Here is a 17,617-nt window from a genome sequence, read left to right as displayed (position 1 = left end):
CATTAACAAATGAATCCTCACCTTGCCCAGAAAATGTTTGCGATAAGCCCGTGAGATGCTGTTACACTCCAGCCTGTAACCAAAGCCTCCTCCTCCACCGGGACTCAGACCATCATCATCCTCCTCACAGAAGCTGCTGTCTGAGGACGTGGGCGTCCCAACTGGAGCCTCGGGATCCTCAATCCAATACCCACCAAACTGGGGTAAAATGACCTGAGGGTAGGGCCCACCCTTCTCTAGGACCTAGACAACAAATATGAACAAATAAAAGGTCAGAAAGGTCACAAACCCTACAGATCAGCAGCTCATTTACTTACTTAATGATTATATAAATTTATCTTACTATTATGGCTGGCTACCTATAAAATTATGGAAAATTAAATAGCACGGTGTATGAGATTTGTTGCTAGGGACAACAGTTTAGCAATCATTATATAAACATCTACATGCAGTGATTAACCAATCAGAATCAAGTATTCCAAAAAGCCGTATAATAAATAGAGGCAATCTGTTCCTTTCAGCCCTAAAACACTTGAGCATAATGAAAACTCTCGTGTTAAATTGCTAATACAAGAACAAAATAATATAGAGTACATAGAACGAGGCTTAATCTTTAATTTGTGCTCTTGTGTGTTTAGAAGTGTTTATGTGTTTTCGTGGACTCACATCCTCAATCCGGGGGTAAGGGATGTAGTCATCCTGTAGATGAGAAAAATAAATTTAATCATAGCATAAAACCAAAATTCAACCACATATATCAAACTCTGTTTATTGCAATGAAAAGTCCCAGGAGCAGGATAGAGGAATAATATCTACACCAGAATATGAGAGTTAAAAAAACTAAATAAAGGCAGCAGCAGCAAAAAAAGCATCTGATTATTCTCAGCTTGCATTTCAATAATCATATAAGGGATATAAAGGTTTTTTAGTCTGCGTTTGGACTCTCTGAAGGCCATCATCACTGACCTTTACATCACCAAATATAAAAAGCACTTCAAAATGACAGATGTTGATTGATGCTGTATAACTCAAAACTGTGGCTGATGTTTATCAGAATATTAATAGAAAAGAAAAGAACCTACTCACAAACATGCACTTACAGACACAATATACACACACTCAGAATACCAGCCAAACCTTGTATTTCTTAGTCTCCTCAGTTTTGGGAATCTGCCATGTCCAGGTAAGCAAAAGAGAGCGGAAAGAGGAAGAATAAATGACAAACTAGAACATTAAACCCTGGTAGTCAAATAAGCTCCCCAAATAAAGCAGCTCTGTTTATAGACAATAAAGCCTTCAGAACATTTTTTATGGTGGCTAATATCAAGTTATTTTGTCAAAAACTGTGGTTACCATGATAAATTGTTTCCATCTGATAGAGATAAATAAAGGCAGAAGCTCTTGTTTACTTGGAAACATCTATAATGTTTGTTGCAAATCTCTACATCTTTACATTGAGACACTGATAATTATCAGCGGAAGCCCGTTTTCACCACTGAATAAAAAAAAAACTGTGACTTTTTAATCTCACAATTCTGACATTTTTCCTTGCAACTGCGAGTTTACAACTTCCAATTCTGACTTTTTTCTCAAAATTGTGAGATTTAAGCCTGCAGTTGTAAGTTTTTCGCAATTCAGACTTTTTTTCAGAATTGTGTGATTTAGTCAAAATTGCAAGTAATAAAGTCAGAACTGTGAGATATGAACTTGCAATTGTGAGTTAAGTCAAAACTGTGAGATAGAAACTTGCAATCACAAGCTATAAAGTCAAAATTATGATATATAAATTCGCAATTTAGACGTTTTTCTCAGAATTGCATGATATAAAGTTGTAATTGTGAGTTATAAAGTCAGAATTAAGATACAAACTCATAATTGCGAGTTATTAAGTCAGAATTGTGAGATATAAATATATCATGCAATTCTGAGAAAATATTGCGAGATATGACCTCACAATTCAGTCTTTTTTGTGAGATATAATCTTTCACAATTCAGTCTCAGAATTCAGTTAGATATAATCTCACAATTCAGTCTTTTTACTGGCAATTCTGACTTTTTCTCAGAAATGTGATATAAACTCGTACTGTAACTGAGTTATGAAGTCAGAATTGTGAGATATAAAATCGCAATTCAGACTTTTTTCTCAGAATAACATGATATAAAGTCATAATTCAGACTTTTTTCTCAGAATTGCGTGATATAAAGTCATAATTGCGAGTTATAAAATCAAAATTGCAAGATATAAAATTGCAATTTAGACGTTTTTCTCAGAATTGCATGATATAAACTCATAATTCCGAATTTTTCTCAGAATTGCGTGATGTAAAGTCATAATTGCAAGTTATAAATCAAAATTGTAAGATATAAAAACGCAATTCAGACTTTTTTCTCAGAATTGCGTAATATAAAGTTGTAATTGCAAGTTAGAAAGTCAGAATTGTGAGATACAAACTCGTAATTGCAAAATATAAACTTACAATTCAGACCTTTTTCTCAGAATTGCTAGATATAAACTGATAATTCTGACCTTTTTCTCAGAAATGTGATATAAACTTATAATTGCGAGACATAAAGTCCGAATTGCGAGATATAAAATAGCAATTCAGACTTTTTTCTCAGAATTGCATGATATAAAGTCATAATTCTGACTTCTTATCAGAAATGTGATATAAACTCATAATTGTGAATTATAAAATCAAAATGGCAAGATATAAAATTCAGAATTGCGAGATATAAACTTACAATTTAGACCTTTTTTCTCACAGAATTGCGGGATATAAACTCACAATCCTGACTTTTTTCTCAGAAATGTGATATAAACTTGTAATTGCGAGTTATAAAGTCAAAATTGTTAGATATAAACTCGAAATCGTGAGTTATACAGTCAAAACTGCAAAATATAAATTTGCAATTCAGACTTTTTCTCAGAATTGCATGATATAGTCATAATTCAGCCTTTTGTGATATAAACTTGCAATCATGAGTTATAAAGCAAAAACTGAGAGATATAAACTTGCAGTTCAGACTTTTTCTCAGAATTGCGTGATATAAAGTTGTAATAGTGAGTTATAAAGTCAGAATTGTGAGACAAATTCGCAATTCTGAGAAATAAAGCGCAATTGCGAGTTATAAAGTTGCAATTCTAAATTGCGAGATATAAACTCACAGTCGGAAATGTGACTATTTTTCTCTGTGAGTTTACATCTTGCGATTCTGACTTTACAACGCAATTGCGAGTTATTAAGTCTGAATAGTAGAGAATAATATATAAACGCTGTATGTCAAACTCTTTACAGAGACTGTCCTATGTGACATTATTATTTTAATTGTAATATTTAAATTAATATTTTTATTTTTAATTTAAGATTTTATTTAATTAATAAAACAGATACATTATACAAATGCACACAAATTAAATATTTAATTTAAATTAAAATATATAAATATTTTTTAATTAATATTACATTTTAATTTCAATTAATTTCTAGTTTTTAAATATAAAGACATTAAATATATTATGTAAAATAAAAATAAGTTATTCCTATGTAATTCTTAAAAATTTGTGGGATTGTTTCCCTTTCATGAGCATTAGATATGCAATGTAATTATACACTGAAAAAGACAATAGGGAAAGCTCAACTCCCTGGGCACTTTACATGCTACAGAACTAGGGAGCTGACTAAGACACACCTTCATCCTTGACGAAAAACATCACAAGTGCATGTGATCCATTGGAGAGAGACATCAGCCCTTCAGACAAACCTTTGCATCGATCTGTCACTCATACTGAGGGCTTTAATACCACCCATGCTCCTGCCTCAACATAGTATTGATCAGCTGATCTTTAGCTACCTGCTGCCCTTCATCTACTCTAACAAACACACACACAATGACAACACCACCATCATGCTGCTGTTATTTACCAGGTCAGTATGTCCTGTTCCTAGTCTCTCCTACCAAACCCCCACCACCCCAAGACCCACCACAGAGAAAAGTGCTTGCTAAATCAATGAGTTTGAAATGAGCTGGAATGTGTAATTATTCATTCAGAGTAATTGAGGACTGGTCCACTTGGGAGAGAACACTTAGCCAGCACTCAAGGGCAAAAAAACATGCTGTGATTATTATATTATTATACAGTAAAATGCTCTTCAGCTAAAGTACAAAGTTACCGAAAGAATACTGTTATTAGAGGAATCTTATTGTAAAGAGGGGCACGCACTTATACGATTATTTGAATGATGGAAGGAGTCTTACCTGCATCCTCTCCAGCATGTCGAAGAACTCCGCCGACTGGAAAAGAAACAAGAATTGAGATTTGTGGTTATGTGGTGACATTTACATCAAACCTTTTTTTTCTTCTTTATTTGACGCCAAATAATGAATTAAACAGAGGTTAATTCATTTAAAAACATCATTCATTTTTACTTATTACTATTTTCTATATTGTAAAATAATAATAAAGGCATCAAAACTTGCACCGTTGTTAAAATTCTCACCAGTATCAAGAATCCGATAATTATTTACAACAGATAAATGGCAGATTAAAATTCTATACATGCTTTTGAAATAAATAAAAAAATAAAACAACCAAATCAAAATCATTAGATAATGCTACAGATGAAAATGGGCTTTAAAACATAACATACAATATTAAAATGTGGACATTCATTTTGAGATTTGGAATTTTACATTTGACATTGTGATATGGAACCTAATGGAAAACCAAAATATACAGTACAAACTATGATTTTTGTTACAGTTACTAAATAACAAAATAACTAAATAATAAGCAAATAAGCAAAAAAATAAATAAATAAATAAAATAACTAATAATAACAAGAATAATAATAATATTAATAAAAATAATAATAATAATAATAATAATAATAAAACAAAAAAAATAATAGATAAAAAATTAATAAAATAAAAAATACACACTAAAATTTTACAGTTATTAAAAAAGAAAACAAAAAAAATCCTAAATTACTTAAAAAAATAAAATAAATAAGATAAAATAAAATAAAATAAAATAAAATAAAATAAAATAAAATAAAATAAAATAAAATAAAATAAAAATCTGTAACCAATATGGAACCTGGATGAAACCTAAAATATACAGTACAAAGTAGGAATTTGTTTTTACAGTTATTAAAATTTTTTAAATATAACTAAATTATTTTTAAAATATAAAAAAAATACATAAAATAAAATAAAATAAAACACAACAAATAACTAAATTACTTTAAAAATACTGTAAAAAATTTATTTAAAATAAAATTAAATAAAAACAATAAAATAAAAAATAAAATCAGTATTTTTACAGTTATTAAAAAAATCTAAATTACTTTAAAAATATAACAAAACAAACAAAAAAATAAAATAAAACAAAACAAAAACAAATAAAATGAAGTTATTAAAATAGCTAAATAAATAACTAAATTAGTTCAAAAAAACTTTAACATACTTTAAAATACTTGGTTATTAAAATAAACACATAAATAAATAACTTTAAAAATACAAAAAAATACTTTAAATAAATACTTTTAATAAAATTAACAACAATACAATAAATAAAATAAAATAATAAAACATTTAAATTCAAATAAAATAAAATAATAAAAAACTATAACTGATATGGAACCTAACTGAAACCCAAAATATACCGTACAAGGAATACACTTTAAAAACCCTTTTAAAATGCTAAACTTTAACAGTATATTTTATATAAACTTTAATATAAACTTTTTATATATATTTTTATTTTTTTTTATTATATTTTATATAAACTACAATATAAACTTTAATAGTAAAATTTAATAAATGACTTCAGTATAATAAGAAAAAAAACAAATCTCACATTTCAGTCTCATATTTCATTTCAGTCACCACCCTTTGTCTAGATCCATCTCTGCTTACTATAGACATTCCTTCAGTCAACATGAGGTGCATCCTTGGATGCTTCTTAAACCATACTAAAGAAGTTCAAATGTATCCCACGTGACTCTCAAGCCTACACACCCAACTCCCACAGCCTCACACGGCAAAGCCTGATCGTACTTAAAATCAAGTCAACAACTACAGACTTGTCTGCAATCCACTGCACATTAGTAGCATTATATCATAAATAAGGAATGTGATATGGGTGAAGATAAACTCAACGCAAGCTGAGCGACATCAAATGACTCTATCTCTATGCAGACATAATAAACCATAATACGTCCTCACTCGAAATTCAACTTACTGGACCTTTACAGCTGCATTTAATTTATGGGCTGTGCAACCATTAGGGCTTAATTATTAGTTATTTAAGAAATGCAACAGAGGTTTAAAGCACAATTTGAAGTCTAGACCTGAAGGGCTTATACTAAAACAACTCTCAGCTATTCTTGATAATTTTGCACAATATTTCTACTAAACCCAGAGTTTCTTACCTCGACAGAGCACCCCCAGCTAGGCAGTAGAGCAGAAAAACATCTGATTTTTGTTCAGAATAGATCCCTTGGGATATTTAAGGATATTCCTATGATCGGACGGAGTGTAACAGATGCAAGTGAGACAAAACAAATGCAGACTGGTTAATGCTTAACCTGCCATGGATCCAAGGGCAACTCACTTCACAATGTCAACAGAGTAAAGCCCAGCTAAGACATATTTGCCCACATAACTTTGATGAACTGAGACCACAACATCAAAAGGGTAACTCCTTAATGCAAAAGAGGAACGCATGGTCAAAGAAGGAACAATGGGTGTGTATATTTTTTGAAAGGCTTTGAAAGTTTTGCAACGCTACGACCTTTTGACCTTTTTTGATTATATATGTGGATATTGACCTTGGTTTTATTCCCCAACCAAACAAAACTCACAGTCCAACGCCTGAAGCTGTTTGCGTGAGCACATCAAATCAAATATAAAAACATAAGAGCTACGTGATTAAAAATTCACAGCGTCTTATGCCTGTAGTGTCATAGCAAGGTTATAAAGAGACGGAGCTTATCTACCACCACAACCTGTTAGTGCCACTGTTGTCTCAGATAAGATTAGCACCCCATCCAGGATCTTTGAAGCTTCACCCATATTACAATGAAGCACACACTATATATACAAATATTCTCTAGCAGACATAAAAAGTCCCTATTTTTTGTTAAAACACCATCACTGTAAAATAAATCACAATAAAACAAATTAAAAGCCTTTAATCAATATGGAACCAATTTATTGAGCATCCGTAATCGAACCCAAAATATAGAGTACAAACTAAGAATTTGTTTTTACAATTATTAAAATTAAAATTTTATTATTTAATTCTTTTAAATCTACAACCAATATGGAACCGATTAAAAAAAAAAAAAAAAAAAAAAAAACTACATTAATAATTAAATTACTTTAAAAATACACAGTACAAACTAGTACTTTTTTTAACAGGTATTAAAAACAACTAAATAAATAACTACATTACTTTAAAAATACTATAAATAAAATAATAAAATAAAACAAAATAAAATAAAAATCTATAACCAATATGGAACTGAAAAAAAATTACATAAATAATTAAATTACGTTAAAAATACTAAAAATATTTTCAAATAAATGTAAACATATTAAATTAAATTAAATTAAAATCAATATGGAACTGATCTGAAACCAAAATATGCAGTATAAGATATTTTTTACAGTTATTAAAAAAAAACTAAACAACAATATCTAAATTACGTTAAAAATACAACAAATATTTTTAAATAAAATAAAAATAGAATAAAATAAAATAAAAACCTTTAACCAACATAGAACCAATTTATTGAGCATCTCTATTTGAAACCCAAAATATACAGTACAAACTAAGACATTTTTTTTTTACAGTTATTAAAAAACCAAAATAAACAACTTAATTCCTTTAAATAAAATAAAATAAAATAAAATAAAATAAAATAAAATAAAATAAAATAAAATAAAATAAAATAAAATAAAATAAATAAAAACCTTTAACCAACATGGAACCAATTTATTGAGCATCCCTAATCAAACCCAAAATATACAGTACAAAGTAAGATTTTTTTTTTCATTATTATTTAAAAAAAAAACTTAAATAAATAACTAAATTACTTTTACAATACAAATAAAATTGTAAAAAAAAGTATCCCTAATCAAAACCCAAAATACACAGTACAAACTACTACTTTTTTTTATAACAGGTATTAAAAACAACTAAATAAATAACTATATTACTTTAAAAATACTATGAATAAAATAATAATAAAATAAAATAAAATAAAATAAAAATCTATAACCAATATGGAACCGATTTGAAACTCTAAATATAGTTTAAAATAAAGTTTTTTTTTACAGTTATTTAAAAAACTAAACAAATAACGAAATTACTTAGAAGACACTACAAATATTTTTAAATAAAATAAAATAAAAATAAAATAAAATCTAAAATAAAATAAAAACCTTTAACCAACATAGAACTGATTTACTGAGCATCCCCAATCGAAACCCAAAAAATACAGTACTGAAAATATACTTTGTAATATAAAATAAAATATAAAGTATATTTTGTACTTACAAACTAAGACATTTTTACAGTTATTAAAAAATTAAATAAACCACTAAATTACTTTAAAAATACTACAAAATAATTATTGTTTATTATTAATTATTAATACTAATTGCTAAAAAAAAACAAGTTGCAAATAAAACAAATATTGCTGGAGTATGCTTTAAAAGAAAATACAATTTCAACCTTTCTACTTATAAAATTTTACATTTACATTCACTTGCCATTTCTTTGTAATTATTTGTGAAACTTCTGAAAGAAAATATTAAGTATTACAGTAAATATCAAGTTAATTTCTACATATACTAACACATTTTAACATTTCTAGTAAGTTAACAACTAACAACTTACTAAAAAAATTGGAAGTGAAAGGAGTCAATCTGTAAATAATAAAATAATTTTTCTGTTTCTAGCATGATTTTAGCACGGGGAGGAAAAACTCACTTTTCTAAGTTAAGTTATATTCAATTTTACAACTTTGAAGCCATAACAATGTACACTTAAAACACTAAAATGACAAGAAATGAGAAGAAAAAAAATTTAACGCTCAAATAATACACACGCTAATAAAATAATTAATGTAAATGCTTTTATAAAATTATATGTTTCACATTCCTGCTTTTATTTATCCGTCTATTTTGAGGGATGTGCTGAAATAATTTTTGTGGTACTCAACATTATGCACAAATGCTGACGACTGAGCTTAACTTGTATAAAAAATCATTTAACATAACTTGGATTAATAAATGATGTAAAAATCATTGATTTGTTCATTGTCAGTTCATTATAATCAAAAATTAATAGCTAAATAAACAGCAAATTGAACCTTAATGTAAAATCTTGCCATTTTTTTATATAAACACTTCAAAGTATTTTTTATTCAAATATACAAAGGATTTTTTGACCAAGTAGTTATAGGTATAAATAGACACAGACAGAGGCAGTGGGGTAATAAAGCGGGCATCTGGGACTCGGTCCAGGACTGGCAGATAAACAGATATTACATAAAGACTCAGACGCACCAGAATGAATGAATGAACTGTAGTGGTGCAGGAGGTCTGTGCTGTGTCAGATACACACCAACAAGCTTCATCAATAAACTCATCCTGCAATAAACACACAGTGAATCTAATACCTATCACATTGTGTTTCCCCCCGTCACACAGGCGATCCTACCTCTCTCCTCTGATTAGCTGTACTCCTCTATGCAAACACTTTCAGCAGCACAAAACAGGAAGAGGACGACCAAATCCGCTTGGCAGTGTTTTCTAGCTCCACACCCTAAAACTGGTCTTACCAGTGTGTGTCTGTACTTAAGAGTCATTAAGTTCTCCCATTCACTCGGTCTTTTGTAGCTGTTCTGCTTTGTATATGACCAACAGCTGATCGAACCACAGTACAAGAGAGCTTATCAAGTCTGCACACTTGCTTTCCTCCCTTTCCTCTTTTCTTCTTTACACACTGGGTTTACATTGGGAGTGGCCACCAACTGTGTGAACAGCACATAATTATATATCTTAAAGGACAAGTACACATACGCATTAAAATGTACTAAATGTATCGTGTTTACACTCAGACACAGGAGTCTTTGCACATTGTGGAAGTGTTTAAAGTATACTTGGACCTAATGTCCTTACAAGAACAGCTAAACCTGAAATGAGGTAGAGTACATTGTGTTGTGTTAATGTGCGTTCTGCAAACATTTCTTGTGTGAAGTGTAATGTGTAAATTGACTTGGTAGTCTAAGGACAAAGTTGGAACTGGAAACTTGTTATGCGAGTTTTTCCAACTACAAATATGTTTTAGGATTTGTGCAATACAAACTAATACTAGATTTACACAATTATGTGTAGTGTCAACTGGCCCTAGTCAAAATATCATGTTATTTATATGAGTACTGCTTTTTGTTTTTCAATGTTTTTTTAAAAGAAGGCTGTTACGCTCACCAAAGCTGCATTTATTTGATCAAAAATGCACAGTAAAAACAACATTGTAAAATAGTATTGTAATTTAAAATAACTACTTTTCTATTTTAAAGGGGTCATCGTATGCCCATCTTTAGGGTCTTAATAAAAAGTCTATAATATACTTTGGTTAAAAATTCTCAATGGTGGTGTAAAACAACACCCTTTTTACCTTGCAAAAACAGCCCTGCAAAATTCATCCTGTTCTGGTCGAGGTTGCTTTAAATGTTAATGAGCTCTGCTCGGCCCGCCCCTCTCTTCTCGCTGTGGAGTGATGAGCCTGTTTATTTTAGCCGCATTTATCCGCTAAACTTGCTAACTAGCACGTTTTTAGGAAAGGCGATCACAAAGATTCATAAAAAAAAAACCCCTTATACTCACTTCTGTTGTAGGTGAAGCTGGATCAAGAATGATTAGTGCGAACATAGACGCATTTATGTAGATCGGGAGGTGCATTCCATTCACAAACAAATGTAATCCACTGCATCTTCAGCAGCTCAGATGTCGGGAGTAAATGACGACCACTATGTTCATTATTACATCCAGCAACACAACACCTCAATCACTCAATCAGAGATATTCTTGTCTAACTTACATCCCTGCTCCCTCATCGAAACAATGGAGGTTACTGGACTGTTACAGCTGATTTAGGCAGGTCTGAGGTAAGATGCTCATGTCAATCAACATTGTGGGAGCGGCCTCTGAGAATGGCTTGATTTAAAAAAGGGGATATTATTTTTACAGATTAATTAAAAACCACTGCATGGATTTTTATCATTATATGGTAGATGTGCGCATATACTGCCAACACACATTCATGTTCAAACAACATGTAAATGTGAACTTAACATCCGATGACCCCTTTAATATATGTTAAAATGTAATTTATTCCTGTGATATCAAAGCTGAATTTTCAGCAGCCATTACTCTTCAGTGTCACATGACTCTTTAAAAATCCTTCTAATAATTTGGTAAAAAATTATTAACCATTATTTTATGTTGAAAACAGTTGCTGTTTAATATATTTGTGGAAACAGTGACACATTTTTTTTTTTTATGAATAGAAAGTTGAAAAGAACAGCATATATTTTGTAATAATTTTTTTACACTATAAATGTCTTTACTGTTATTTTTGATCACTGTAATGCGTCAGTGCAAAATAAAAGTATTAAAGGCATAGTTCACCCAAAAATAAAAATCACCCCGTGATTTAGTCACTTTCAAGCCATCCTGGTTGTATATGACTTTCGTCTTTCAGACGAATACAATTGGAGTTATATAAAAAAAAATGTCCTGGCTCTTCCAAGCTTTATAATGGAAGTGAATGGGTGTTGAGATTTTGAAGTCCAATAAAGTGCATCCATCCATCAGAAAAAGTACTCCACACAGTTCCGGGGGGGTTAATAAAGGCCTTATGAAGTGAGTTGATGCGTTTGTGTTAAAAAACAAACAAAAAAAATCCATAGTTAAAACTTTATAAACTGTCATACATTGTTCACTAGGGAACATTGTGAGACATCAAAATCTCACGATATGATAATATTGCAATATGAAGAACACTACACAATATTTTTTGTGATATTTTAAAAAAGACAAATAAAGAATTGGGGGGGAAAGGAACATTTTGTATATTTTAAAGTTAAATTATTCTATATAATGCACTTTGAGAGTTTAAAATTAAAAGTTCCAAACCTCTTTTTTTGGTCATTTTGCCTTTATTATGACAGGACAGGAAGCGAAGTGGGAAGTGATCAGGAAAGGTCCTCAAGTCGGGATTCAAACACGGGACACCCAGAGCGCAACGGCGCTGTATGTCAGCACGCTGCCCACAAGGCTATCGGCGCCAACCCTCCAACCCATGTTCTTAACTAAGAAAACTTAAGTCAGAAAAAAAAGTCAGTGAATTGACTTGTACCTGAACTTTAAAGGGGACTCAACCCTCTTTTACTTGTGATATACTGTCTCAGTCAAAATTAAATTTACACTGGTGTTTCAGGAAGCTAAATAAATTAAAATATAATAATAACAACAACAACAACAATGACAGTAATAGCCATATATTGTAAAACAACTGCACTGCAAAATAAATTAAAATGAATATTTCACAGGTATATTATTTTTGCTTTACACTACAGTAGAGGTATTTTGAATTTGGACTTTAGTACCCCATTTAAACTTCTAGCTGTCTGCAATTCATACTGCACTTTTTTCTTTTTTTAATGCATTTTTGCAGATACGACAGTTGGGAGATGACAGGAAAGCAGTGGGAGGACAGAGGGGAGCAGGATCGGCAACGGACCTTGAGACGGGATTCGCTGGGAGCGCAGTTGCGATTACAGGTTATAAAGTAAAAATTTAAATAAGGATATTTTTCCTACAAAAACACATTGATTCGCTTTAGAAGGCCTCTATTAACCCTCCGGAGCTGTATGGAGTACTTTTTATTATGGATAGATGCCCTTTATTTTGCTTCAAAATCCCAACAGCCATTCACTGTCGTTATAAAGTTTGGAAGAGCTAGGACATTTTTAATATAACTCTGATCGCATTCATCTGAAAGTACAAAGTCATATATACTTACGGCTTGAAGGTGAGTAAATCAGAGTGTATTTTTTTTTAGGTGAACTATACCTTTAAGTTCTTAAAAAATACTTTACTGACCCCAAATGTTTGAACAGTAGTATAATATGTACCCTTTAATCATTTATTCACCTTTATGTAATTTAAAACCTGTATAAGCACAACAACACAACAAAAAACAATATTGCAACTCATTGACTTTCATAGTGTAGACAAAAAAAATAGGCATCTTTATGTTTTACAGAATTAAGTACGTCATATCCATCTTTTTTTTTTACCATAAAAGAGGGCGCGGCCATTTGTATAATTTATGCGTCTGGCTTCCAGACTCTATTTTTTTTCGCCGCTTGATATTGCATCGGTGTGTCTTACCATATTATTTTAAAGTATTTTCTTAATTATGAGTACACTGGTTTGTAGTACAAACTTTTTTACCATTTACTGCACCTTGTTATTCTTCTTGTTATTTCCCTATAGCGGATAAAGAATGGGAAGTCTCACCCAGAGGCTTACTTCTGCGTTTAAGAAAATGGTGGATCAACATAACAACATAAAAGCAAATAAATGACGACAGAATTTACAACAGCTGCTCACGAGAAAGGCAAATCCTATTTAAGCTATTTATAAATCCTCAAATCCTCCAACAACAGGTAACAACTAAGCAAAAGCCTGATGGAGACCTTAATTAATTTCAAGTGTGATTTGAGTGCTGTGCGCCTCAGACATTTAATCAGTCCTTATGAGAAATGATATTCATAATTAAAGCACTGGCTAACAAGATCATGACCTCTGGGTTCAACTTCATGTCTGCTCATCTTAATATCACACCTGACGCCTCGGCCTCTCACCCTCCCTTCCTGCATAAACACCAATCTCTCCCCCCTCTTTTGATTTTCGGCAAGTGCGTCTCATTTCAAGGTGACACGGGCGACTGTGCTCCGCTCACGCCACACAATCCATCTCTGAACTCGGTGTACCACTTTTAAACAAGACAGAAAATCTTTCCAGCCCCTCTTGAGGCTGTTGCAAATATAAAGAGATAGCGATACCATGTGAACTCAATGGGACCTTAATGCTTGGAAGAAAATGGATTTCTCAGTCCAAATGAATTAGAATTACATTTGGAGGTAACCTTGAATGAAGAGCTTTACCTCAAACACGCCGCATGCACCTTCACAGACGAAACCGCAGGTTAATGTGCGTGTCTAAATCAGTTAGAGGCATTATGTAAGAGCATGTTGACATTTTTGTAGTGAAAGGAGGGTCATTTTATATGCCATGCTACAAAGGGCATTCTCACTTTCTCATGCTATTACTGCTAATAGAGGTTAATTCAGCACAAAAGTGTGTCTGGGAGACGAATGCAGCAGATTTCGGCTAACAGCAGCTAATAGAGCGGTGTGTGTGTGTGTGAGTGAATGCGTGGCCAAAACACTCACCTTCATGGTGGGTGGTGCAGTGCGGGGAGGTGAGGGTGGACATTCTCCCAGAGGCACACTGGAGATGGTCAGCAGCTCTTGTTTCCTGCAAAACACACACACACATACAGTTAGCCAGGCAAATGGTCAGCATGAGCACACTATGTAGAAGACTAATCAGATATAGTGGGGTTTTGCACTAAAACATAAGGTTGACGTTTAAATGCAGAAGCAAACAGACACTTCTATCATTTATCTATCAGGAGACTTTGCATTGACTTCTGCTTTTGTACTTAGCTAATGATATTCATTTTGCGCATTTGGGTAAACGAGTGTCAGCACTATAAAAGCAAACATATAGTTTAAATGAAAAAAATAGTTTAGAAAATGTCCCAAGTTCTTAAAAATTAACTCTTTGTATTTATGTAGGTTTAATATGGTTTTGAAAAACTTTATACCATTTTTCAGCATTTTGGTTGCACCAAATGACTTTAATATTGCAATCATCATCTACATTTTGAGACTGCCTAATAAATAAAATAATTAGTAAAAATATAAATGTGATACTCTTTTTTTTTTCTCCCAAAACGTACACTACCAGTCAAACATTTTTGGACAATAATATATTTAATGTTTTTCAAAGTCTTTTCTGCTCACCAAGCCTGCATTTATTTCGATATAAATATTTGAATATCAGTGAAATATTTTTACTATTTAAATTAACTGTTTTCTATTTTAATATATTTTAAAATGTCATTTATTGTTCAAAGCAAATTTTTCAGCACATTTCAAGAAACATTCAAGAAACAAGAAACATTTATCATTAGTATTATTAGTATTATTATCAATATTTAAAACAGTTCAGCACATTTTTAGGATTCTTTGATGAATGGAAAGATCAATATGTTTTCAACATAATATAATAATAATAATAATAATAAAATCTTTTTTGAGCAGCAAATCATAATATTAGAATGACTTCTGTAGGATCATGTGACTGCAGTAATGATGCTACTAAAAATTCAGCTTTTAAATCACAGGAATGAATTACATTTTAAATATATTTAAATAGAAAACAGTTATTAAAAAAAAAAAAAAAAAAAAATTACTGTTTTTGCTGTACTTACTATCCAAAAACCTTTGACTGGTAGTGAAATTTCATTAGACACTATATTAAAGTAATGTCCATCCATCCATCCACTTAACCTCTTCTGTAAGTAGCATGTTTTTTTTTTTAGTTTTGGTTAAAATTATTATTATTATAATTTTTTTTTTCAGAAGACGTAAAGTCAAGGTAATACCATAATGAGGAAAAAATCCTAACTGAACACAACAACAACAACAACAACAACAACGGCAGCAACAACAACAATAAATCAGTACGTTAATGATTAGTAGTATTATTTATGGAATTTCACATAAATTGATGAACAGATTGGTAGAAAAAAAAATATGTCACATGACCCATTTACATTTTACTTAAAGGCATAGTTCCTCAAAACTGAAAATTCTGTCATTAATTACTCATCATCAACCAAAACCATAAGACCTTCATTTATATTTGGAACACAAATTGAGATACTTATGAAAACACAAAAAAAATACAATGTCAAAACGCCGTCTCCTGAGTCAGCAGCACTGACACGGGAGAGAAGAAATTGTTAAATAAAGTCGTTATTTTTGTTTTCTTTGCGCACAAAAAGTATTCTCGTAGCTTCATAACATTACAGTTGAATCACTGATGTCACATGGACTATTTTAACAATGCTCTTGCTACCTTTCTGAACCTTGAACGTGGTAGTTACGTTTCTGTCTATGCAGGGTCAGAAAGCTCTCGGATTTAATCAAAAATATCTTAATTTGTGTTCTGAAGATGAACAAAGGTCTTACAGTTTTGGAATGACATGAGGGTGAGTAATTAATGACAGAATTTTCATTTTTGGGTGAACTATCTCTTTAACCGTTTATTATGTGTACTAAACAGGTCTCAATGTGCAATATTTCAGAAATTTGGTTTCCTCAAAATAAACAGTTGGCCGGGCAGATCCAAGACAAAACCAAGATATGGTTGCTTTTCTCCAAAACAAAAGACTAGCCCTTGGATGTAGATCTATATAAACACACACACAAACAAAGAGGGCAATACCCTTTGAAAAAGTATACTGAAAAGAACACGGCCTCCAGAGACTAAGGTGAAAGACTACAGAAAAACTCGATAACAACAATTCTTCTGTTTGCTTCGGTATCTGCACAGAGACATAACAAGAACAACTCAGCCAGCCCTGCAGACAGACTGCTGTAGGTCAAAAAAAGACATAGAGAGGAGAGGGGTAAAGGAGGGGCGTACAGAGAGGCGTAAGACTCCAAGCAGGAACATGATCGCATTTTAAAAGCAGTTCTTTCAGCCAAAGACAAATGAGAGAGGGGCTACTTGGAATCAGAGGATAAAATTAGTCAGGCAGACAAACTCTGGTCTGCTTGCAGACAGTCTCAAGTAAGGGTCCATTAAAATCTTTCCTTACATTACACCACCGAGGGTCATTAAACTGCAAAATGATTAAACACATGAAGATCCCTAGCTGGAAAATGTCACAACAATACATATATGAGGATGTGAGAGTCATTTAAATCTAAAAGAATCATTTAATTATATCAATGACACCACAATAAACATGCCATCTGTTACAGAGGTTTGTCTGTGGAGACATAATTAGATTTAGTCCATATTGAAAATCTGTTATTTAAAATCGTAAAATAAAAAAAATTCGAAAAATTAAAAACAAAGAAAAAATGACATAAAATATAAAATAAAATGTAGAAAATATCAAAGAAATAAAATAAAATAAAGAAGAAATTTAAGATTCTGCACTCTTTAAAATTAAATCAAATCAAATGTGTAATACTGATCAGAAGAAAAATGCTATAAAAAAAAAAAAAAATCTCTTAGGACCTGACTGTAAATTATGAAAGAAACATCCAGTAGACTACTACAGTGACATAGCACATTTTCTGTTTTACTCTCTAGAGTGATTCAACATAGGTAGGTGACCTGGACATTACTAAAATATCACATTAGGTGCAGGGACAAAGTCAATGTT

The 17,617-nt window shown here is 31.3% G+C and overlaps 1 protein-coding gene across 14 annotated transcripts in view; it reads right to left on the bottom strand.

Annotated features, from left to right (window-relative positions):
* Nucleotides 1-17,617, bottom strand: part of rap1gap2a (RAP1 GTPase activating protein 2a) — a 94,843-nt gene that overhangs the window by 16,114 nt on the left and 61,112 nt on the right. For 7 of the 14 annotated variants that reach the window (XM_051129051.1, XM_051129053.1, XM_051129052.1 and 4 more), the window contains 5 exons: nt 14,541-14,625; nt 4,258-4,293; nt 1,138-1,170; nt 667-699; nt 22-243 (listed from right to left, as the gene is read on the bottom strand). In XM_051129051.1, coding sequence (XP_050985008.1) covers nt 22-243; nt 667-699; nt 1,138-1,170; nt 4,258-4,293; nt 14,541-14,625 — 409 coding nt within the window. Of the gene's footprint in view, nt 1-21; nt 244-666; nt 700-1,137; nt 1,171-4,257; nt 4,294-6,434; nt 6,691-9,733; nt 9,979-14,540; nt 14,626-17,617 lie in introns of those variants that run through there. The other 7 variants (XM_051129054.1, XM_051129061.1, XM_051129048.1 and 4 more) reach the window with 5 other exon arrangements.

Source organism: Labeo rohita, chromosome 15 (assembly GCF_022985175.1).
Source record: "Labeo rohita strain BAU-BD-2019 chromosome 15, IGBB_LRoh.1.0, whole genome shotgun sequence".
Lineage (NCBI taxonomy): Eukaryota > Metazoa > Chordata > Actinopteri > Cypriniformes > Cyprinidae > Labeo > Labeo rohita.
Note: the sequence above shows the minus strand (reverse complement) of the source record. Positions and strands in the feature narration are given on the sequence as shown.